Here is a 23,099-nt window from a genome sequence, read left to right on the forward strand (position 1 = left end):
TTATACACTTAAAAATAGTTAGACATCTCCTGCGCTAATATCTAGTTATTTAAATATTTAGACATCATATGTCAATTGAAAATGTTAGGACGTGGAAAGGTAAGCCAAAAAAAATCTACATTTTCTGATAAGATGGAGTAATTAATATTCTTATTATGAATCGTGGATTATTAATTAACTATAGTGGAATCGCCCATTATTTTGCATTTATATTCCAAGATTCCAAGAAAATTGTTTACCATAGAAATGCAAAGAATAGTGTACATATGTGAGGACTAGAAAATGACTTTTTTGAATACGTACAAATTCTATATCTACACACATTTGTCAAAACTCGGCGTTGTTTAACAGAATCTTCATCTATCAACCCTTCTCAAATCACTCCTCCTTCACACTGATTAGGAAATACTACTACTATTTAATAAATCCACTGGAGAAATCTGGTGGGGAAATGGATTCCCGATTTTCAACCAAATCGTGACTTATCGGCAGGTTTCTGGCCGACGTTTCGCAGAATCGCTGCATATCGGATAAGATTTTGCAGCTAGATGGTTTTGTTAGTCGGCTGGTAGACGAGATGAAGAAGATCGACGCCTTCAAATGCGAGCTAGAGCTACCTCTTTGCATGCTTATCATCACCGACGGTGCGATCCGTTCATCCCTTTTCTCTGCTTTTAGGTTTATTTTGATGATACTATTTGAATTGAAGATTTAGGTTTTGATGATTTGTTCGATTGCATTTGCAGCAATTATGATAGTTGAGGAGGAGCTAGCAGTGTGTAAGAAATTAAAATCTGAGCCGGTGTTGGAAGAGTTCATTCCTATTAAAAATGATGATAATGATAGGAAAGAGAAGGAAATTAGCGGCTGGATGAGTTGTGTGCAGTTATGGAACTCCGATGATCAAAATTACAAAACAAAGGTAATAGGAGTAGTAGAGAGCAAGATAGTGCTAATTTGATATTGTCAATGTTAATTCAGGATGCTTTATCTGAGAGTGGGAAGAAAGTAATGAAGTTGCCTCCTGTTCCCGGGCTTTCTCTTTGTACGCCTGGAATCAAGAATTCAATCAATCCTATTGGCAGATCAAGCTCATCAAATCTTCAACCAAGCTTCAAGGAGACTGCTAGGAAGCAAAGGAGATGCTGGTCCCCTGATCTGCATACGCAGTTTGTCAATGCCCTGCAGCATCTTGGAGGCCCGCAAGGTCTGAAACTTGCAAACTTACCACTCCATTGAAATGTGTTAGTTGGTTAAAGCTTGATTGGTTTATGAGAAAAAGTGCCTTTCTCAATGTATGCGGCATTTGTATTACGTGGTTTGTTTGAAATAGTAGTATTGAATTTTGAGATAGTGTTATTATCTCTATACAAAATCATTCCTTTGAATAGCCTCCTTGTAAGTGTGCCTCATAATTCCATTTCGCTCTATGCTTTACAGCTGCTACTCCCAAGCAGATCAGAGAACATATGCAAGTAGATGGTCTAACCAATGACGAAGTGAAGAGTCATTTACAGGTTTTTTTATCTCTCATTCTCATATCATTCATTGTAACACAACATTGATGCTACTGCTTCTTCCCTTTCAGAAGTATCGGCTGCACATGAGAAAAATCGCCAACAAGTCCCCGTCCCAAGAACAATTTGGCGAGCATAGCAACGGCTCCCCTGAAGGCCCTCTTCATTTATCGAGGTGCCCGGAAAGTGACACCCTGGACGACAAAGATATTGATGAATGATCAGCAGACTACTCTTACTCATATGGGTGCAATAGTGTATAAATGTCCATGAGTTTTGCAGATACTGAGATATAGTACATGGGAGGGCTTTGATCATAAAAAATAAACTAAAATACACAAAATTCGAATCAAATATCATGAGGCAGAGTTGTATCAAATTTTTGCAGCATTAGGTTACCCCGTCGATATGTCTGAAATGAAAATTCTCAATTATTTCTTTCATTATATCTCAAGAATGTTATTTAAATTGCACCACAATTTTATGTTATTTAAATTAAACAGTAATTACTACTAACTATACATATAGATGCGATTTGTAATTTGTTATTCTTAATCTGCTTCGTTAAACTAATCAGTCAGTGGGGATTAGCCCATGATTTGGGGTTTGGAATTTATAAATATCGTCTCTGCTCTTTTAAAAAAAATTGCTGTAATATATGTCTTTTTTCTTCGACTCAATGTTTAATCCACCTGGCCTTGCAACTAAAGGAGATTTTTTGGGGATCCAAGATTTAAAATATTCTTTGAGTAAATTGATTAATATAGTTCACAAATCACAACAGTCAACAGGGGAATCTTGATTTATTCAACTTCAATCAACAGAAAGGTAGTAGGACTAGAATAAAAGTAAGTGAAAGGAAATAAAAAGCTATTTTGAGATAAAATGAATTTTTCATCGGCATCTTCTTAAAGAGATGTTTTATAAGCGAAATATATTCATAGATGCATATTATCAAAAAAAAAAAAGGAAAGAAATTAATACTATTAATTATAATAAAGCAATGGAGAGATAACGTAAAATGAATCCAAATTTATTGAATGATATGTCCAAAAAGATGATCAATTAAAATGAGAGGAATGGGCATAGAGATAAGTATAACCGTACATGAAAAAAAGTCTAAAAATTCAACTATTAAATTAATTTATTATGGTGTAATAATCTAGAGTCTAAACATGACTTTTTCGTTTTAATATCGAATTTTTTAAAAAGTTAGACTAAAATGCCAACAAACGTTATGTGACACATGTACATATACATTTATCATGTTTTTAAAAAATTACATCGTTGGTTACGACATCAACGTCGTGAACCCATTAAACAAAGCTTAATCCAATGAACTATCACGAAAAGATGACTTTATAAGAAATTGAAGAATCTTAATGTGTGTGAAATTGATATCATAATTCATAATACTGTATGGATCTTTGGATCAGAAAATGAACCCTTGAAAGCCACAAGTCACAAGAAAATAATTTAATGATAAGAAGGAAAAATCCTCAAAGTTGATCCGTCCTTGTACCAAACAAGTTACATCACTGACTAAAAATATAATGTTTTTATATTTGTCCAAAAATGTTGAACACAAAGTCTCTTTCACAAACAAAATAATGGAGGAAGAATCTTCACGATAAGATATAATCATATAATGTGTTGGCCCATATTGGTGGCTCCATTATAGAATGCCCAAAAAATGTTAGGTGAAGTGGATAAATTTGAGCGGAGACTAGAATTGATTAACTAAATTAGTTTTCCATCACATAATTAGAATGTTGTAATTGTCCCTAATTTTATCTTGTCATAGTAATTTAAGTAAAATAGAGATCTAGTTCCATGGAATCATGTGACTCTTGTAGTGAGGGAGATTTGTTTGATTGGAAAAGATCTTATTCATGTTATACTCAATACTCCAATATAAAAATTAACTATTTTTCAAATTTCCATAACTTTCGTTTCTTGGTTCACTATTTGTGCTCTAAAAGGAAAATTGAACAACGTATTTTCATGCATAAACAAACTGAACAATGAGTTAACACTTGGCACGCAACTCAAACTCCTTATTCTGCGCCGAAACTTGCCTATATAACCAAGAATACATTATGAGTAAATCGACCATTGTTGGACTTAGTATAACAAGCTTTAGCAACTAAACTAAGAGTTCTCAAATGAGCTGGGCTGTGGGCCGGCCCAGCCCAACACAGTACTAAATTTGTACTACTATACAACACATGCATCCTATACATTTAATCACAAATCTAACCAATAGAAGACACCACCCCGGGAAAATATATAAAGACACATATAATTGGCAGTGCCCAATTACCAAATTTAGTTACGAAAAATATAAGAATAAAGATAAATGCACATAAAATTGTACATGTACATAATATCCTTAATTTTTAGATTTAATTAAAAATTAATTTTGTTATTTGTTATTATTGTGTAGCTACAAGAAGAAATGACTTTATGTCAAATTGTAACACGATTTCGAGCTTGATTCGAATTAATTATTCAATATATTTTTTTTCTTAAATGTGAAAATATTTAAGTTAAAATTTCAACTTTTTTTAAAATTGTTGCAAAATTAATATGAAATTTATAATAAATCAATTAATAGTTATAAATTAATTTTTAATATAAAATGTTTAAAACAAAATCAAATGTATATGTACAATTATGTACATTTATCTTTTCTTAAAAATAAATACTTACTCCTATTAGAAATCACAAGACAAGCAGAAGAAGTTGGTAAAATACAGTCAAATGGAAAACAAATGGCTAAAAAACTAAGAAAATAGCTGTCTCTCTCCGAATATTTATTTGATTTTTGACCAAATTTTTTACTACTATCCACCGAAAATCATGAGTTATTGTCTTCGAATAAGTGTTAAATTTCGAAATTCTACAGAAAAATTGTGACAAATTTTTGAATTTTTTTTCAAATGATTATTAAAAATAAAAATGAGTAAATCTAGTCATGTTTTGCATAAGTATCTCATACATCAAAAAAAATTAACTTTCTTTGATTGTTATTTATATGAAAGGGTAAAATTCGTAAAGATCCCCTTTAGACTTTTTCATAAAATTTAAATACCTCTTCTAGAATTAGGTGGCCGGTGCTTTTCATGTATATCTCCTAGTTAATAAGGTATTATCTATTACTCACTTTTCACATAAAGAAACAAACTACGGATAAACTTAAATAACTGTAAGGCAATTATAATTATGTCGCATTGTAATTTGATAAATATAATAATGCGCAAATCATAAATACATATCAGTCCACTTCTATATTTGCCATTGAATTTTTTCAAATTTATTTAATTACTCTCCTTAAGAGTGAAATGTTTCGTCTAAGACTTTGAACTTTCAACGGTAACTTCTAATTAAGTTTTAAACTACAATATTCATTCTATAAAAAAATTATATTAGTAAAAACATATAAGTATGTGACAACTAGTCAAATTTTCTAGCTTATCACATTGGGCTATGATTAATACGAAAGAATCAAAATGTAAAATGTTCAACTATTGAGGTAGTATTAATTATAACAGCGTATTTTGTTTGAAAAAAGAAATAAAATGTATATAGTGAATTCTATCTCCACCTTAAAAATAGAACAACTTTATTAATTACAGATATTCATATAATCCAACCCATCAAAAGAAAACTTTCCCTTCAGCGGATCATTACTCCTATATTATATGCCTTTTCCACCGTTTACATATCGTCAAAAGTTGGAAATAAATTGCACAAAAAAATTGAAAATTTTGTTTTTCGTATTCCTAATAGATATGTATACATATATATACGGACTACGGTCACATAATAAGCTACTACTATTATATAGTATAATTTTAATTAAATTCATTTACGAACAAAAATATAGTACTAGTTTTATTAAAATTAAAAAAATTGCATAATTAATAAAAAGTAAAATTACATACGAATTTCAATATGGCAGTGGCATGAATATGGTTCTTCTCAACCAATTTATAGACGAAACCGCTGAAGCTTTTAAACTTGACAACGCCCTGAATTGGAATTGGCTGTTTGGTCACTAAAATGGCCGAGGAATGAGCTAGTTGATTTGGATTCGGAAGAATGGAATTTTCCCAAAAAAAAATGATAGAAGAAATTTATTATGGGAGGATTTGGAAGAAAAAATTATCGGGATTTAGAATTTGGTGTGAATGAAGCGAAGGGAAGTATGGTATTTATAGACGAAATTCGATTAAAAAATATCAAAACGGATACAATTTTATCCCACACGCACGAGCACAACGTGTGCAACACGCGCCACAATGAGTGCGTGTACGTGGCTAGCTTGCATGCACGAGTTCTAAATGCCTATACGTACAATCGGTTGTGCATAAAGCACCCCGTGTTTGTTCTCCTCTAACATGCACAAAGTGCTCGGAATTAGTGTAGTGTTGTGATGCTTCTTTCATTGTATCCCAAAGCTCAAAACCTTACAACACCAACTCTAACTTTACTCCTTTGTCACTCAAGACACAAAATATAATTGGAACCCAAAATCCTAAGGTCTAAAAATCTACTAATATATGTGGCCCATGAAACATCAAGAAAGAATATCTGACAATAGTAGATCGGAATAATATGACATTATCACATTTTCATTCAACATACACTTTGAATAGGAGCTTCGAACCATTTTGGAAACCCCACCAATACCTAAGTTTTTGGACAGAAATCAATGTCCAAAATCAACCATAAATAAATCCCACAACCAAATTAAGTATTTTACTGTGGTCCCATATAAATGATTACCAAAAAAAAAAGTTAAAAATAAATAATAAGGATGTATACACAACATGAGACTGAAACCAGCCTGCTGCTAGCTGCTATCTGCATCTCTATTCTCTAGTCCCTTTAGTGCATAAAATATTTTCTTTAAATTTCTTGAAATTTCCATGCAAAAAAAGAGTCATCTAACAAAATTCATTTTTTAAAACTATTTGATTCTCTCATATGCTGAGTGGCATGTTTAAGAATTAAGACTATTGGATTTAGAAAAAAAAAACAGCAATAAAGAGATAGGAAGAAAAATCCGTTTCCCTCCACTTTTTTCCTAGCTGTTTTCACAGTTGGATTTCTCAAGGTTTTTATGGAGTATTTAAAACAATACAAACAATAGAGAGAAATAGAGAGAGAGAGAATTAAAAAGAAGTAGTAGCACATCTCTCCCACTCTTTTTGATGCCATATTTCCTTATTTTTCCCCAAAAAAAAACATTTTGTTGAGTTGTTTTGTGAGAGCTAAAAATGGCGAGTTCCCCATTACAGCCGCCGCCGATGCAGAAAGGGGCGGTGGGGCCCGTGATTGGAGTTCTTGTGGTGATAACGATTCTGGGCGCAATCGCGGTGATGATCGGGCGGCTCTGTTCAGGTCGGGGCATAAGAGGACACGCCCGCTACGATTTCGAGAAATGGATCGACACCAAATGCGGCTCTTGCATTGATGGCAGCCTCGACCACCGCGTCACCATCACCTCCGCCGCACCGGAGGTGGCTAATCAGACTCAACCCCAACCACAACAACATGAGTAGATCTTCATATCAAATCTAAGGTCTTTTTCACTCCCTTCTTTTTTATTTTTATGATGCCACATTCGGTTGTTGTAACCAATTATTTTATGTTATGTTATAGGATTATATCTGACAAACCAGTTTCATAATCAAATTACGGAAATTAAAACTTACTTTGTGAATTGTACATGGACTTAAGGTTTTGATTTCGTAAAAAAATAAATAGGGAATTTATATTGTTGCAAATAGTACCAAGTGTATTTTTCAGTCTACCTCAATTTTGCTTTGCTACAGTTGCTTGCTTTTATGATTTTTGTACTGTCACTGATCCCTCTTAACTTCTACTATTACTGTATCTTTTTTTTTTTCATTTTCAGAATATATATATATAGCATACCAGATTTTAAAAAATTCATTGTAAGAATTCAAAAGTGGAAAAGAATGAATTGTTAGAAGCAATAATGCACTCATTTTAGAAGGTGGGTGGCGCACTTTCATTTTACTTCTTGTGTCCCCTTTTTATCCACCCCACAGAACTATTGGATGACATTCATGTTTGCTTGAAACAATTTTAACATATGTATATGTATATGGTGGTATAGAGAGATTCCTCTATGGATTCAATTTGACCAAATGTGCAGCTTTTGTCGAGGAATGTGCAGCGGCGCCACCCACCAACGGACTTCGCCGCCGTGGCATCGACCCCAACCTTCGCTTTCTCCTATTGGCCGTCTCTGTGTTAATGAACTATTTCTGAAAGCCGCCGTGTCCTCCTTTTTTTTTTTTTTCAATTTTAATTTTAATTTTGCAAAGTAACAGCGGTATTGTTTTTAAATACATCTATGTGCTATTTTCCTCCATAAAGAGAAAAACTATATCTATGGGACAAATCCAAGTTAAATTATCTAGTTGATAATGGAGTTATTCTGTTTTTATGTTTATTTTGTGGTTTCTAACTCACAAATCCCTCACTCTCTTCTCTAATATATCTGTTTGAATAAGCAGAGATTATAGCTCTAAATTGCTTTGAATAATAGAGAGCAAGATGAGAAAAGATGAAGACACAGAGATGATCGAATGTAGAACTTCAATATTAATTTGTGATGATCACTCGATCTTAAATAGACAGAAAAAATACTAGCTTAACCACTAAAACACGTGCTGCAGCAACTAATCCACTAACTAAGCAACTAATAAGACTCCTAAAAAATAGCAACTAAACTTGACTAGAAAGATACTGCAGAGAACAAATCAAAGACTTGCTATTACAGATTATTCGAATAACAGAAATACTAAATTTGAAATACTAAACTTAAAATTCAAATCCAAGTCTAATTCACTTCACCACATATTTGTGATTAATAGACATGTCTAATTTTATCTCTTGTTCAAACTGTCTTTGGTAGAATATATATCTAGATGTCTCTATATGTGTACATTTTACGCACTCCATAGTCCATCCCATAGAAATTGTTGATTTTTCTTTTTCGTCCGTCCATAGAAATAGTCCATATGGATTTATGAAATCTTTTTCTGATTTTCTTTTACTTTATCATTTATGGGCTCCACAAATTCACTACACTATTTTAAATTTTTTTTCCTCTTCTATTTTACTTTACTAATTATGCATTAAAATCTGTATCATTTCCAATTAGCTTATTTCTATACGATGATGAGAGTATTATACTGGGTTATTATACAATTTTTTTGTTTCATTATGTTCTTGAACTGTTGCATTTTTTTCATACATCATTTTACAGTTTTTTTTTTCAATGGGCCCTTATATTGTGCATTTTTATAAATGGTTTTTTACTTTTATTTTTAATTTGGTTGGATTTTTTTTTAATGGACTTCAGAATTTAATTAAATTTTTTTTATTTGAATTTTGAAATCCATTAAATTAAAATTTAACCAAATAACCTCTTAAATCAAAATGCATATAAAGAACTAATGTAATACAAAAATATAAAATGATCTAATGAAATAAATGTATTAATACAAGGATCTAATAAAAATAAAAAAATTGTAAAATGATCTAATAAAATGTGTTAGTAGAAGGATATCTAGTGTGTTTGTCATTGTCTTTTTTTAGCTAAAGTTTGACCGGCGTAGAATAGGTGGACTTGTCGTTGTGTATAATGATTCAGTCCCACATTCAAGTCAATCATAATCTTCCAAACAATGTCAAACGCAGACATCCCAGAATATCAAAATACATGGAGGCGTCGGGGCTAGTTTATACATGAAGCTTGTCAATGGGCAATGATCAATTACTGATGAATTCGGGGTAGAGCTTGGTGGCGAGTATCAATTACTCTATTTAATTTCTGAAAGAAGCAGTGGGATTAATTCCATTTAATTTGACATCACATGTTTAAAGCGTAGCAATCAATCCTCGCTTGTACGGCTGGCGGTGTAATGTTAGATATTCAATAAAGATAATCTTCTTTTTTATACTACTAAGTCTAATATAGAAAGAATCCAATTGGTATGGATATTTAGTTACATACCATACCTACCTTCCTTCTTTCTACTCTCACAACAATTAATTTAAGTTTTAACCTCATAAACACAAGTTGAGGAAATGGTACAACATTGAAGATGATTATGTCATCTCTCTTTATATGAACTAATTGGATGTGTCACTTGAAATTTTATTTAGTTCTTCTGAGGAGAAGGGAGCTTTCCCTGAAGAAAGCTGGAGAAGAAAGCAAGAGCTCTTTGAGGTTGATAGCCTGGAACGAAATGCCCAGCTCCTCTTATGCTCACAAACGTTACATTCTCATATCCTACCACAAATCCTCCCACCTACACATGCAACCTTAAATTAGCTAAAACGAATAAATAGGTTTTGAGCTTCTTTGATCAGTAAGATGTTTATCGAGATTAAATGGATAATTGAAAAGAGAATACGATAAAGTAAAAGAAATTAAATGTGTTCACGAAGAGAGTGGGACGATCATTAAAAGGAATGCAACTCAAGTAATTATATAATGTGAGACAGAAGCAGTATAATTAAGTCTGTTGATGATTTGTTACCTCGCCTTGAAAGTCCCATGGGTACCATGGAGTCTTGAGCGGTGCCCCTAGTTTGGGCATCGAGTATCTAGTGGTCGTTACTGGAATTATACCGTCTGTATCTCCACTGCAATTCCAATACACGATATCAACTTTTTTTGTTTAATATCTCTAGTTGAGTAACAGAATAATCTCACCTGTAGATCCAGACGCGTATGCCGCTCGCCATCAGCTTTTGGATCACTGGTAGAACAGTGAGAGGTGAATCATTCCACGAATCGAATATCGGATCACTACACATAAAGAAGGTCAAATTCAGATGAAATATCTCCACCGACCAATAGTCTGGATTGAATTTTTATTACTCCTTCCGTCCACTACCAGTAGTCTAGTATTGGTAGTAGATGAGACGAGTTTTAGTACTCCGTATTCAAAAAAGAAAAGAAAAAGAGCATTGTTTGTAGAGAGAGGGATAAGATGGTACTTGCAAAGCGCCCATGGGCCAGGAAGGGCAGTAATGTTAGCATGGAGAGCCTTCTGAACTTGTGGTGAGTTCAAGTAAGTGGTTGCATACACATCCGAACATGGATCATAACTAGATAACTGATTCCACAACAACAATACAATTAGTTAGTTAGTTAGTTAGTTAATTATATGGAGGAGTATATATCTATCTATCTATCTATCTAAACATCGTACTCCATATATAACATAGCATACCGATGGAGCAGTGGAAGCTGAGCCGCACAAGGGGGCGTAGATGTCGTAGATGTACACATTTCCGCTCTCCTCGAACGCCTTGTCTTGGTAGTCATCACACACATCCGAAACGGTGGCATCCGAGGTGAAGTTGCAGTTGTCCAGAATGCCCTGGTGCGTCTCGTCCGATATCAGCGCGCTTGTCCAGAAATGGTCGTACGTTCCCGCCCACCTATCCGTGTAGTCAATGTACGCGTTGCCAATCTGTTTTTTACAAGACCACATATGTTGGATTGTCCGAAGAGATATAGTAAGGACAAGGTTGGTTTGGAGTTTGACTAACTTACAGCTATGCCTTTCAAGTTTATGACAGTTTGGTTTGTCACTTTGTTGTTTTGGAGGACTAAATCAGCCAGCTGAGGCACATAGTGGCCGGCATAGCTCTCTCCGGTTATGTAAAAATCGCGTGTCTTGTACTCCGGGAACCTCTCGAGCCAGTTCACTAGGAAGGTATAAGCATCCGCAGCCATCTTTGAGTCGCCCGTGACATAGTCGGACGATCTGTTCGAGTACGAGAATCCCACACCAGCAGGGGATTCCAAGAACACCACATTTGCCACTGCAATGCAAACACATTTCAACAAACTTTGCACCAAATGTATAATTCATTTCCTAAAACTCACCCCTGTTCCAAGCGTACTTGTTGTACCACAGCGTTTTCCCGTCTGGATTCACACGAAATGGCCCGAGTTCTGTCATTGCCCCTGCCCCTAGTGAAGAGCACCCGGGCCCTCCGTTGAGCCACAGCACGAGGGGCTTGGTGGAGGCGTCCTCGGCCTCAGCAAAATAGTAGAAGAGGGCGCGGCCAGCACTGGGGTCCACTGTCACATAGCCCGAATATTGTGAGAATCCGACAGGTGGCTGGCCGGGCAAGGAATCGATCATGTCGGCTTCCTTGAGCCCGTTCTGGGATGCCATGTAAACCGGTGAGTATTGGGTTGATTTTAAGACATCTTGGGTCAGTTGGGTGTACTGTTGGGATGATTTTCTTGATCTTGCACGTGACTTTTGCAGCACTCGGAGGGGGTCGTAGGGACTCCCTCCGTGGCATTCTGCAATGCAGAAAAGAGAGAGGAGGAGAATTGCAGTTTTGATCATGTTTGCAATGAATGGAATAAGAGCAACATTCTTGTTATATAGTATAACAAGAGGGGGTGTGAAATTCTTGTTTACAACTCACAGATAGCTACTATGGCTTAGGAATATATTAAGTAAGTATTTGTATTTTGGTTTTGAGGGCCTATATTTTTGGACTTATAGTAATAGTTTCAAAGCTACAAGAAGTTTATAAACGTTATTCATTATCAAGAAAAGGATAGGTTAACAGCCGGCTTATTTAGTCTTTGATTGATTGTTTCTATTCTTTGGCTTTGATTGAAAAATCTGTTTAAACCTTTGTTGCAAAATGAGTACTCCTAGTATATATAGAGATTGTGTTTGTGAGTTTCTGACTAACATGTTCCAAAAATGATGATGATATGAATTGTATAAGTTAAGAGAGAAATCCATAGTAGTACCTAATAAATACCCCCAAGAGGCCAAGACTAGTTCGCATATATACGTCTTCATTCTAAATTAAATACTAGTACTACTTAATAAATACTTCTCCAAGACTACTTTGCATACGTCTTCTTTCTACTGTCTCATACACATTTAGCTACCCTTTGAGCGTTCACAACAGCCAATGTTTTGGCCATCTCGAGGGGGAGGAGCGGGGCCGATGGCTCGTCGCACTGCAGCTTCCTTCGCCAGTCGAAAATGCACCGCCATGTCGGCCAACCCCAACACGCCGATTTATTCATATACTATAAAACTAAAAATGATTTTATTTTAATTTTCTGTTATTTGCAGTTTAGTGATGATTTTATTATAGTTATTAATGATGGTTAAAGTATAAAAAAGATACGTCCAAAATGGAAACACCAGGACGAAAATGATGATAAAAAATAGTGCCCCCTCTATCCTATGTTCCTTATCTTTCTATTTCAACTCACCCCAAACTAATTACACTATTTATAATTTAAGTAAGAACCAAGAATATTTAATTAATATATTTTAATTAAATATTCTATTATTAAATGACCTCTCATTACACTTAAAATAAGAATTTAATTACACTAAAACATCAGTCGCAAATAAACTACATAAAATAAAAAGTGCTAATAATATAGGATGAGAAGTACAACAATTTTCTACTGTACTTGGTATTATGAGGCCTCAAAGAATGAATCGTGAACATGTAATAACTAGAGCCATTGTAAGTCTGTTTAGAAGTAAAAATCTCAAACTTGAGTTCAAAAAAGTGAAAAAGAAAGAGAAAGAGTGCTAAGCAAGTCTCACGCGATATATAAATCCAGCTACAAAATTCTTTTTCCCCAGACAACATCTGGGTTTGGATACATTTTTTCCCTCGATAAATAAGAGCTCGTAGACACACAATCGAGCAGGTTTTAGCTGACCGGCTGCTGGAGATTCCCGTGACCATTTGAAGGAGCCCCGTATGATGGGCTTGCTGCAGCATATCCATAGCCGTTGTACCCTTGCCTCCCGTAATAAGCCCCGTTCCACTGACCATTAGCATCCATCCTCGACTGCAAATGGAAATGAAGAAAAGCTTCAGACTTGTTACATCTCATATTCAAGAATGCCGCAATAGCAATTGAATGTAGCCAAGAATTTGTTCGAGCCAAATCTCTGTTCTATTATTTGTTTTTATCAGTGTACAGTTGTGTATTGGTAGAAATAGTTTCCAGACACTGATTTGGTTCGACAAACTTACTGTACTTTGTCATGACAAGCTTCCACTTTATGTCAAGGCTAAACAATGTAATCTGAAGAAGGAATATACCAGAACTAATCCAATCACACAGAAAGACTTGAAGATGAAAGACTTACCTGCTTGTTACCCGTACTTCGACCCCATGATAGACGAACAGTCTGCTTGCCAATAACCATCCCGTTTAGTCTTTCAATAGCATCCTCTGCATTGCTCCTGTCAAAGAGAGTATGAAGTGTCATTCCATGGCTATGCAACTTCCAATATAGCAACACTTACCCAACAATCACAACTATACTTCCATGCATATATCTGATATACTATAGTATGTTCTAACACAAATAATTTCACTTGCACATATACCAGTAAATAACACACCAGTACATTAAATGAAAATAAGATGAGCATACAATTACAAACTATATACTGAATTCCACAATCAGTTAAAGGTATACTGTGTGTTATGCATGCATTCCGATAAAAGTGAAGTTGCCCTTGTAATCATTATCTTTTGATAAATAAGAAAAAAATTCAGGGAATAAAGGAAATTGGAAGGAAAAGCCTGTCATTGAGTTTTATGGCATGTTTTGTCCACTCTTTTGGCAAGGGCAGATATTCCATACAGTCTACTATCAAAAGAAACATCAGAGTTAACCTGTTTGCATATTGAACAAAACCGCATCCCTTTCCTGCTGGTATTTTCACAGAGACAACTTCTCCAAATGGAGTAAACGACTGTCTCAGTTCTTCATCAGTTACATCAGAGTCAAGTCCTCCGACAAATATCTATGGAAAGTGTGGACAATATAGATTATTCAGTAACTTAGCATTATACAATTGACTTGTAGTAGAGGGTCCAGGACTTACTGTTGTGTTAGCTGAGTCGTTCTCAGAATGACCTTGGGGGACAACACCATTTGCATATGCACCACCACCACCAGCTAATATGACAGCTAAATCAAGAAAGTGAAATAAAGATGTTATACAGTGGATAAAACTACAAACTACAATGGAAAATATGTGAAATATTTTTCACACAAAGAAAGATGTTTTATTAATACACATAAATCGAAGGACCAGTTGAACTAAATTAGGAATCTTTTATGCTACAGAAATCTATTCAGCGGATTAACAGAATGGCCAGTGGATCACAAAAGACAATCAAACAGAAATGTGTAATTCGCACCTTGGGAAGAATATTGTTGTTGTTGTTGAGAAGTCTTTTTAGGGGTTGCAACACCAATTCGCATAGGTCTGCTAGAACAATAAACACCACTCATCTCATTCATGGCTCGGGTCCTCTCGCTTTCATCTCCAAACCTGACAAACCCATAACCTTTTGAACGCCCACTATTTGCATCAACTACGACTTTAGCACCTTTTACAGATGGATATCTACTAGCAAAGGTATCAGTCAACATTGCATCAGTAACATCAGAAGCCAAATCTCCAACGAATATTGACAGATCAGAACCAATATCACCCCCACCACCACCACCACCACCAGTGTTAGGGCGCCTATCACCAGCGCTAAAGGCTGCCCAGTTTAAGCGAAATGGTTGCTCTGTATTTGGCATGTTGGTTCCGTTGAAGCTCTGCAGAACTTTCTCTGCAGCTTCATGAGAATTGAACTCGATGAATCCATATCTCTCGGAGTGCCCTGTCTGCTTATTGCGGATTACCTTGGCTGAGACAACCTACAAAATATGATGCAGGAGAACAGAATTTTAGTGTCTAAGGGGTCCGATACAATGACTATTTATTAGAGTCTATTTTAATTATTGTTCTTCATAACTAATGGACTAATGTTCTAAAACACATGTGGAAGCACCATTGATTAATCCAAGCCTTTCGCTAGGACACTCTCACAGATACTGATATGTTTATAGTGCTGTAATCTTATGTGGTGTTATGGCATGGTGTGGTAATGATCTAAGTTATTTATTTCAATCAGACATCATATAAAAAAAATATAGCCAATTTCTGAGATGTAGTCTCACGTTTATTAGTCTGTAGAATACAGACTACTTTGCTAAGATCTTGAATGCCCAAAGCCGGAATCTTGCATTCTCAATTAACTTAAATAGACCTTCAATCTAGTATTAAATTTTCTTTTGAATACTTAATACGTTAATTAAGAGTGGCTTGATTTTCATTAGAATCATGAACTGTTTGAAAATTTAATTCCAACATCAATTATTTGAATATCTCCCTGATCTTCTAATCCAATTTTAAGCACCCCTAATGCTGAAAAATCACATAGAAACATTGTTTATTTTTCTAATTCGCCATCCTTTACACATACAGATAAAATTCACAGATCACTAAAAAATCCAACTAAAACACATAATTCTTTCAGCATAACAACTCTATTAAAATCGTATACCAACCTAGCAATTCCGAAGAACAATTTGAAGAAATTAACATTCCATTACCTCTCCAGATTGAGAAAAGCAGGAGTGGATATAGGCTTCATCCATCCACTGCTGGAGATCTCCAATCCAGATCGTTTTGTTATCTTCAGCTCCGTTGTGAATCTGATTGTTCTGCTTCTGCCCCTGCGGCTGGTGATACTGCTGCTGCTGCGGGTGGTAGTACGGGGCGTAATGTTGATTGTACATCATGTGCTGCTGCATCGCCATAGCAGGATACTGCATCGCCATCCACTGCTGCTGGTACTGCTGCATCGCCACCCACTGCTGGTGCTGCAACTGCTGCTGTTGCTGGTTGCTCTGGTTCTGATTCTGATTTTGATTCAAATCCCCGCCGTTCATATCGACTCCACAAGCAAAATCAATCACCTCTCAGCTCGAGTTCAAATCCTCTCTCAATAGATTAGGTTACCTGGTCGAAGCTACCAGGTATTAGAGAGAATTCGGCTGGCGAGAGAAATAAGTGTGTGAGGGATCTAGGGTGGATTCAACGTGTGGCATTGAATTTGACGATACCGTGTCTGAGCCGTTGATGGATGTGCTGGTGAATCCTGGCCGTCGATTGGGCTGCGTTGATGAATGAGGGACCCGCTTTGATCCAACGGCTGGATTTGGTGTGTAGATAACAGCGGAGATCAACTAGATCTGAATTAACGGCTGGAAGATGCTGTTAATATACGTACTAATAATTTATAGAAACTAAAACAATATTATCGGCTAATTGTATACTCCTACTTAGTATCTAATGAAAAAATCTACCAAGACCAGACCATCCCGTAAATTTTACTGTCATTTTTCTTGATTTGTGTCAAGGTCTAGTTATTGTTAGGTACAAACTCATCCCACATCGGATGAGTGAAGGAAGTTAGAATGTGTATATAATTCATGTCCAACCCTAATTAGTTTGAGGCTTTTTGAAAGTGACCTAAAAACAAATTCGTGCGGGCTTGAATTACTATATCCTATTATTCGTCTCAACTATTCAACAATGATGTTTAATCTTAGCAAAACTATCCAACAATGATATCAAATTCAAGAAACTTTAGTGTGAAGCCAACATAAAATATTAAAACTTTTATGCAATTAGTTTCTTCTTCCTCAAATTTGAACATTGAAAACATGTTGAATCTTGTCCCGGAGAAGTATAGTAAGGTAGGGTTGGGCATGGTCCTAGTCAACACGAGGATATCTTATTGGCCACCATATACACTTGTCAAAATGTTTTAGTTTTAGGGGGTGGGTGAGAGTGGGGGCAAGAGTTTGGGTCAACAAAATTGGATGGTTTGAACTTTGAATCATTTGATTGGGGTTAGGTGCATGGAATAGAACATTCAAATATTCCAACATATAGTGTTGATGGGGAGAGGTTACTTAGATGGAATAATGGCTTTGTGGTCTTACTTTATTGAGATTTGCTTTTGGAGTACTATACTTCATTCATTTCATTTAAATGGGGATTAGTTAGCTAAGAACGTAGACTTTGGTTACATAGTTCATTCAACCACTTTTGGCCATCGACATCTATAAATCGAAACACTTCCCAATCAATTTGCAAGAGAGGTTGTTCTGAATTCTAATGATTTAATAGGAAACAAAATTACATGACATACCATAATCATAATCAATCATTAAAAGTAGAACACTAAAGAATGGTTTTTTGAATAAGGGCAAATTGGCTTAAAAATCATGAACTTTCATAAAAGTTTGGTTTTTCCCGTAAACTATAAATGTTGCGTAAAAAATCATGAACTTTCATAAAATGTGCCGATTTCCCGTATCGGGTATTCCGGCTAAGATGACGATATTAACGCTGACATGGACGATGAGTTGGCTGCTGAGATGGAATTTTTTTTAATAAACAAAAGCCTTATGTATTTTTCCCTTATCCCCCAAATTACTGTATCTCTCAACTTGATTAAGAGAACATATAAATGGCGTGATTCAATTCAAAGTTCCTCTTAAATTCCTTCCAAAATTTCAACAACAGCGGAGAAATTGCCTACATTTGCTGCGAGATGGATTAATTCAGCATACTCCACCTCCTCTTATTGACGGCGGCGGCGTTCCTTTTCCATTCCGTCGCGCCTGACATCGCCTCCGACCGCGCCGCCTTAATCGTGCTCTGCTCCGCCGTCGGCGGCCGCGTCCTCCTATGGAACCTCTCCAGCCCCACCCCCTGCGCCTGGTCAGGCTTCAACTGCTCCCCGGACAATTCCTCCGTTGTCGAGCTCCATTTCCCCGGGATGGGGCTCTCCGGCGAGCTTCCGCCCAAAACCTTCTCCAACACGACAATTTTGCAGATGTGAAATCGTTGTTGTTCGGATGGAGGAATTGTAGCTGGAGGAGGACGGGATGGAGAATTGCAGATGGAGGAGTAGGAATAGCGATGGGATGGAGGACTTGCAGCTGCAGGAGGAGGAATCGCGATGGAGGAATTGCCGATTGGATTTCACGACGGGTGGAAGAAATCTAACCCTGAATGATTAAAATTAATTTTTTAACAGAAGCTACACAAAACGTCGTTTTGCGTGTAAAAACAACGTTGTTTTGTGTTTTGACAGCTGCTATGCCATGTCACAACTCCGGCAGCCACGTAGGATAAGTTTTGGCCGCAAATATACCGGGTCCGGTTTTACAGGAAATTTACACAACCGATAAAGTTCATGATTTTTTACGCATCATTTATAGTTTACGAAAAAAACCAAACTTTTATGTTCACGATTTTTAATCCAATTTGCCCTTTGAATAAAATATAAAAATTGCATTCAAGTATTAAATATTTTAAGAAAATATAGAGAGTGCTTATTCACTCGGTTAACTTGTTAATGTTTATGATATTATTGGCTCTTTACTTCTTCTTTTTTTTATATATAAATATTAATACTGTCTTTTAGTATATAAAAGTATCCATCCACTCTAATAGATTGGTTAATACTCTAAATCTTCTACATAATACTCTATATAGCTAGAAAATTATAAAATGTGGTTAAAAATACAAAATCTCAATCGAAAGAGCTAAAATACAGAAAAATTAGTCTACCTTGCTTATCAAAAAAACAACTAAAAAATAAAACAAACACAAATATTGATAAGGTATCCTGTAAAACTATGCTATCAAAATTCCAACAGGGGAAAATACCTGTTAGCTTATGCTTTAGTAAGAATCAATGAATAAATCAAAATAATCTATATACACAGCAGAAGCACATGGTGCATATTCCTACAACTTGTAATCTTCATGTAAATAACTTTGATAATGCGTACCCTTGAGTGTCTTCTCGATCTCTCCCCAGTTTTCGACCTGCGAAGACAACGACCCTTTGTGTATCTTCACCTGTCGGCTACTCAGCTCCTGGAGAGGAACCCTCAGAAAGTTCTGAACATCGACTAATTTCTGCAGCAAAAGGAGATAACTTGAGCTTAAAGATGCAAAACCAAAAGCAAAAGCTATATAGATTTTGTTAAAAATGTTTCTTACAGTCCGATTGTTTATTATATCCTCGTAGTAGAGGATGATATGGCGGGTGCTTTTAAAATACTCCATTGATTTATTAACGAGATCTTCCACTTGCCTCAGGCTCGGTATAAGCAAATTTGTGTTAACAACTGGCTTGTAACTGGCAAGTATCTCGGCCTGTATTGGTTATACACATTTTAGGACCTGCATTATGGAGAGAGAGAAAGAGGGGTGAGGAAAGGACCTCATGGGTTGAGTGAACGTGAGACTTGTGAGTGCCATTCAGTAGCTTGGCGTTCTGGTCGAAAGAATTTGCTAGGATGGAAATCATACGACGCAGCAGATTCTGTCTAAAAAGAAAAATTACAGAAACTCCTTTAGAGTTGAAGTATTCCACTATTTCTTCATGATGTTGCATTAGTCCCTGCAAAAAGATGTATAAGAATATCATCTAGAATAGAAGATATTGCATTATGTCAAAAACAATCTAAATATAGTGTTAGTGTCTGCTAATAACTAGTAATTTCTAAAGGCAGGAGAAAGCTACATTTTGTTTATAACAAGAACACAGAAACAAATGTAGTTCCTGTTATTCTACAAACTCATATCTACATATCAGAGAGAGAGAGAGAGAGAGATTTATTGCAGGGAAACGAGGAAAATTTATCACTAGTATAGATGCAGGTGGTCTCCTCGTGATTTGCTTTTGAAAAGCAGTTCGTTTTGATTTTGCATTTAATGGGAAACTTTCACAATTGCGATCATCGCTTGCCAAACTACAAACTGGTATAAGCTTGGAATAACAATTACGTACATCAAGAACAGATATCTTTCACAAATCATGCTCAGACAATGCTTGTTCAGTTGTAAAATAGAGCTGCACTATTTAGAAAGGTTCCCATGGTTATTTTTCTAGGTCAGCTAGTCATCAACAGCTTCAAGAGAAACTTTAAGTTTCTATTTAAAAGAGAAGACGCACACGGCATCCCTCCAAATAACACAAGAAACCCGTGCTAAATAAACGAGAAAGTTCTTCTCTGCAGCAAGGTGGTAGGTAGGTAAACAAACAGGTTTCAAGATACAAAGAAGCAAAGAAAGGTATTGCAGCCATTTTATTTCACATACAGATTACTGAAAGCACAAATGTGTATGATTTCCGAAGATCGAGCGCACACCTGGTTAAGCATCCATTTCAATCCAACTGCAGCTGTACACTCATTTTTTGAGGCACTTGTAAACCAATCTAGATTATAAATCTTATCCAATGTTTCCACGATTGTGGACATGTTACTTCTTCGAACTTTAACTGAGAAAATCTCCCCATTGGAGCTAATGTTCTTATGACTGTTCAGCAACGTCTCAAACCATCCACTCCCAGACCTCTGCGTGGACAATATTGCAAAGTAACGTACAGGATTGCAAGCACATTCTTCCCTAATTAGTAACCAAACAACAATCAGCAAATCCAGCAGCAACCCAAACCCGTTTATCAGCTCTAGACAAAGTCTAACCTGCTAAAAGTCTCTGGTTCGGGGAAATGTACATAGGGCTTCTCAGAGGGATCGATATCCGTTACATCACAAGGCCTCTCAGCCACCGAAAAACTCAACAACCCCTTAGTCGCGTGCCCGCCAATTTGCTTAAGACAGACTGCACATATGTAAACTCCACACACCAGCACGAACATCAAAACCAGCATCCTCAATGCCAGAGGATTTTTCTTAGGATGTTTCACAGTCAAGCTATCCTGAAGCTCAAGAAAACATCACAGCAATAAGAAAAAGAACAGTTTTTCATCCAAGACTCACAAACCTAAACATTTATTCACAAATCTCTCAAAAGGGCATTCTTTTCTTAATAAAATGGCAAAAATTCTAATTGCAAGAAAAAATTATCAGTACATACAAGACTAGTAGTACCTACTAACAAAACTCTCTAAATCACAGTAACTGAAAGATAATCTTTGATTAAGCTCCAACAAAGATGCCATCGAGCAACAACATCTTAGTAAGAGTGAGGATTTGAACAGTGAACCAAAAGGGCATTCTTTTCTTAATAAAATGACATGAATTCACATCACCATAAATCATTATCTGTACATACAAGACTGCAAATTCATATACTCATTACTAACAAAACTCTCTAAAACCAGTAAATGACACATAATCTTGGATTAAGCTGATGCCACTGAGCAACAAAATCTTAGTGAGAGTAAGGATTTGAACGGTGAACCAAAAAGGCATTATTTTCTTAATAAATTGGCATAAATTCATTACTACCAGAAATCATTATTTGCACATATAGTACTTTACAAACAAAGCTCTCTAAATCCCAGTAAATGAAAGATAATCTTGGATTAAGCTCCAATGAGTCATTGAGCAACAAAATCATAACCAAAAGGGTATATTCCTTCTTTATGAAAATACATGATATTCAAATATATCAGCGTAAACAGGATAAAGTCCACTAATTTAAACAAAATCTTAAAATTGCCCATTATACAGAAAATAATTAATACAAAAAATCACAAACACGAGCTTCCATTTACAACTACGGTAGAAATTCACTGAACTCTCATAGTCCTGACACACCAAAACACTGATCTGTATACACAAAACTACACATTATTAGGGCACAAATCAAAGAGCAAATCGTTAATTAAACCCGAGCTAACAATAAGAAATAAAATTAGTAGTATGGGAAGAGAAAAAAGAAGGCGTACCTTGGCCCAGAAACAGAGATCGTCCGCCATTGCTAATTCCCAAAAGGTAGAGCTCGATTCACGTCTCCTTTACTCTTCTCCTCTTCACTATATCCATCGTTTCTCAAGTGAATTTTTTTGCATGCAACAATACGTGTATAGATATCTATTTACAGACGGAATAAACACAAAAAACATGATCTTTTTCTGCGGAGAACATCAAAATAATGAGAGACCGTTGTCGCGCCCTTCTTTCTATGTTAATCTCCTAGATTAAGGAATTGTTTTTCAATCAGATTTGCGCCTCCCCAGACACACACTCTCTCTCTCTCTCTCTCTCTCTCTAAGACTATTTCTCTTTTCTCTCTCCAGAGTCCTTCCCTTTGTGGGAAATGAAATGATATCGACTACAGACTTCCTGAACTAACTGACTGAAACGACGTCGTGCCGCTCACTTTGATTTTGTTAATCATTATGTTGGAATTTAATCATTTTCAATCGTCCATACTACTACTAGCATAGCATTGGCATTTGGAAGTCAATTAAATTGTTGTTTATTTGTAGCTTAAAATTCATGTTCATAAGTTCAAATGTTCAATCGAGTTTGCCTATGATACCAATTGATGCACACAAGCTTTAATTGATTCATTAATATTGACAAAATCATGATTTCAAAAATATTGTAAAAATGCATACAACTGATGTGATTCTTTATTAAATACCGAAAGAAGAAGAAGAAAAAACAAACCACGGGCTTTAATTCATTTATGCATTATGCAATCCGATTTAAAATAAATTCATTTGAATATGTCCCCAAATGTTAATGAAAATCAAATAATTTCACCCTCAAAATTTATAAAAATCAAAGTTTGATATTTAAAATTTGAAAT

At 35.7% G+C, this 23,099-nt stretch overlaps 4 protein-coding genes across 5 annotated transcripts; 1 reads left to right on the forward strand and 3 right to left on the reverse strand.

The window, feature by feature from the left end:
* The first annotated feature begins 274 nt into the window (after positions 1–274).
* On the forward strand, positions 275–1,965 carry LOC125223695 (transcription factor HHO6-like). Its single transcript, XM_048126952.2, has 5 exons — positions 275–644; positions 747–922; positions 982–1,207; positions 1,441–1,517; positions 1,589–1,965. Exons 1-5 carry the CDS (start codon positions 578–580, stop codon positions 1,736–1,738), a joined length of 696 nt encoding a protein of 231 aa, XP_047982909.1. The 5' UTR covers positions 275–577; the 3' UTR covers positions 1,739–1,965.
* A 7,534-nt stretch (positions 1,966–9,499) lies between these two features.
* Positions 9,500–11,956, reverse strand: LOC125185227 (serine carboxypeptidase 1-like). Its single transcript, XM_048081727.1, has 7 exons — positions 11,467–11,956; positions 11,131–11,402; positions 10,805–11,047; positions 10,569–10,687; positions 10,282–10,377; positions 10,106–10,211; positions 9,500–9,874 (listed from the first exon to the last, which is right to left on the reverse strand). The coding sequence occupies exons 1-7, from the start codon at positions 11,939–11,941 to the stop codon at positions 9,725–9,727; spliced, it is 1,461 nt and encodes a 486-aa protein (XP_047937684.1). The 5' UTR covers positions 11,942–11,956; the 3' UTR covers positions 9,500–9,724.
* Positions 11,957–13,023: 1,067 nt separating this feature from the next.
* On the reverse strand, positions 13,024–16,526 carry LOC125185228 (polyadenylate-binding protein RBP47-like). Its single transcript, XM_048081728.2, has 6 exons — positions 16,055–16,526; positions 14,806–15,316; positions 14,487–14,572; positions 14,275–14,405; positions 13,739–13,835; positions 13,024–13,434 (listed from the first exon to the last, which is right to left on the reverse strand). Exons 1-6 carry the CDS (start codon positions 16,391–16,393, stop codon positions 13,294–13,296), a joined length of 1,305 nt encoding a protein of 434 aa, XP_047937685.1. The 5' UTR covers positions 16,394–16,526; the 3' UTR covers positions 13,024–13,293.
* Positions 16,527–17,991: 1,465 nt separating this feature from the next.
* LOC125185229 (uncharacterized) lies at positions 17,992–22,592 on the reverse strand. 2 transcript variants are annotated; one of them, XM_048081730.2, is made up of 7 exons: positions 22,231–22,592; positions 21,020–21,255; positions 20,684–20,942; positions 19,753–19,932; positions 19,530–19,685; positions 19,316–19,445; positions 17,992–18,526 (listed from the first exon to the last, which is right to left on the reverse strand). In XM_048081730.2, the coding sequence occupies exons 1-7, from the start codon at positions 22,258–22,260 to the stop codon at positions 18,501–18,503; spliced, it is 1,017 nt and encodes a 338-aa protein (XP_047937687.1). In that variant the 5' UTR covers positions 22,261–22,592; the 3' UTR covers positions 17,992–18,500. The 2 variants fall into 2 exon arrangements, with proteins under 2 accessions (XP_047937687.1, XP_047937686.1); XM_048081729.2 differs by lacking the exon at positions 17,992–18,526 and having other exon boundaries at positions 19,135–19,445.
* Between the last annotated feature and the right edge of the window lie 507 nt (positions 22,593–23,099).

Source organism: Salvia hispanica, chromosome 1 (assembly GCF_029641045.1).
Source record: "Salvia hispanica isolate PSC_SH4W2 chromosome 1, Shi_PSC_v1, whole genome shotgun sequence".
Taxonomy (NCBI): domain Eukaryota; kingdom Viridiplantae; phylum Streptophyta; class Magnoliopsida; order Lamiales; family Lamiaceae; genus Salvia; species Salvia hispanica.

What these genes read in the sequence shown, in the direction of transcription:
- LOC125223695 (XM_048126952.2), top strand. Translation starts at nt 578, where the DNA reads ATGAAGAAGATCGACGCCTTCAAATGCGAGCTAGAGCTACCTCTTTGC. An exon ending in CATGCTTATCATCACCGACG is followed by an intron (nt 645 to 746) that starts GTGCGATCCGTT and finishes TTGCATTTGCAG; the next exon opens with CAATTATGATAGTTGAGGAG. An exon ending in AAGTGAAGAGTCATTTACAG is followed by an intron (nt 1,518 to 1,588) that starts GTTTTTTTATCT and finishes CTTCCCTTTCAG; the next exon opens with AAGTATCGGCTGCACATGAG.
- LOC125185227 (XM_048081727.1), bottom strand. Translation starts at nt 11,941, where the DNA reads ATGATCAAAACTGCAATTCTCCTCCTCTCTCTTTTCTGCATTGCAGAA. An exon ending in TAAACTTGAAAGGCATAGCT is followed by an intron (nt 11,048 to 11,130) that starts GTAAGTTAGTCA and finishes TGTAAAAAACAG; the next exon opens with ATTGGCAACGCGTACATTGA. An exon ending in GGCCCATGGGCGCTTTGCAA is followed by an intron (nt 10,378 to 10,568) that starts GTACCATCTTAT and finishes CTTTATGTGTAG; the next exon opens with TGATCCGATATTCGATTCGT.
- LOC125185228 (XM_048081728.2), bottom strand. Translation starts at nt 16,393, where the DNA reads ATGAACGGCGGGGATTTGAATCAAAATCAGAATCAGAACCAGAGCAAC. An exon ending in ACAACAATATTCTTCCCAAG is followed by an intron (nt 14,573 to 14,805) that starts GTGCGAATTACA and finishes TTCTTGATTTAG; the next exon opens with CTGTCATATTAGCTGGTGGT. An exon ending in GAAGTACGGGTAACAAGCAG is followed by an intron (nt 13,435 to 13,738) that starts GTAAGTCTTTCA and finishes TTCCATTTGCAG; the next exon opens with TCGAGGATGGATGCTAATGG.
- LOC125185229 (XM_048081729.2), bottom strand. Translation starts at nt 22,260, where the DNA reads ATGGCGGACGATCTCTGTTTCTGGGCCAAG. An exon ending in ATCTCTGTTTCTGGGCCAAG is followed by an intron (nt 21,256 to 22,230) that starts GTACGCCTTCTT and finishes CTTGAGCTTCAG; the next exon opens with GATAGCTTGACTGTGAAACA. An exon ending in ACGTTCACTCAACCCATGAG is followed by an intron (nt 19,686 to 19,752) that starts GTCCTTTCCTCA and finishes TAACCAATACAG; the next exon opens with GCCGAGATACTTGCCAGTTA.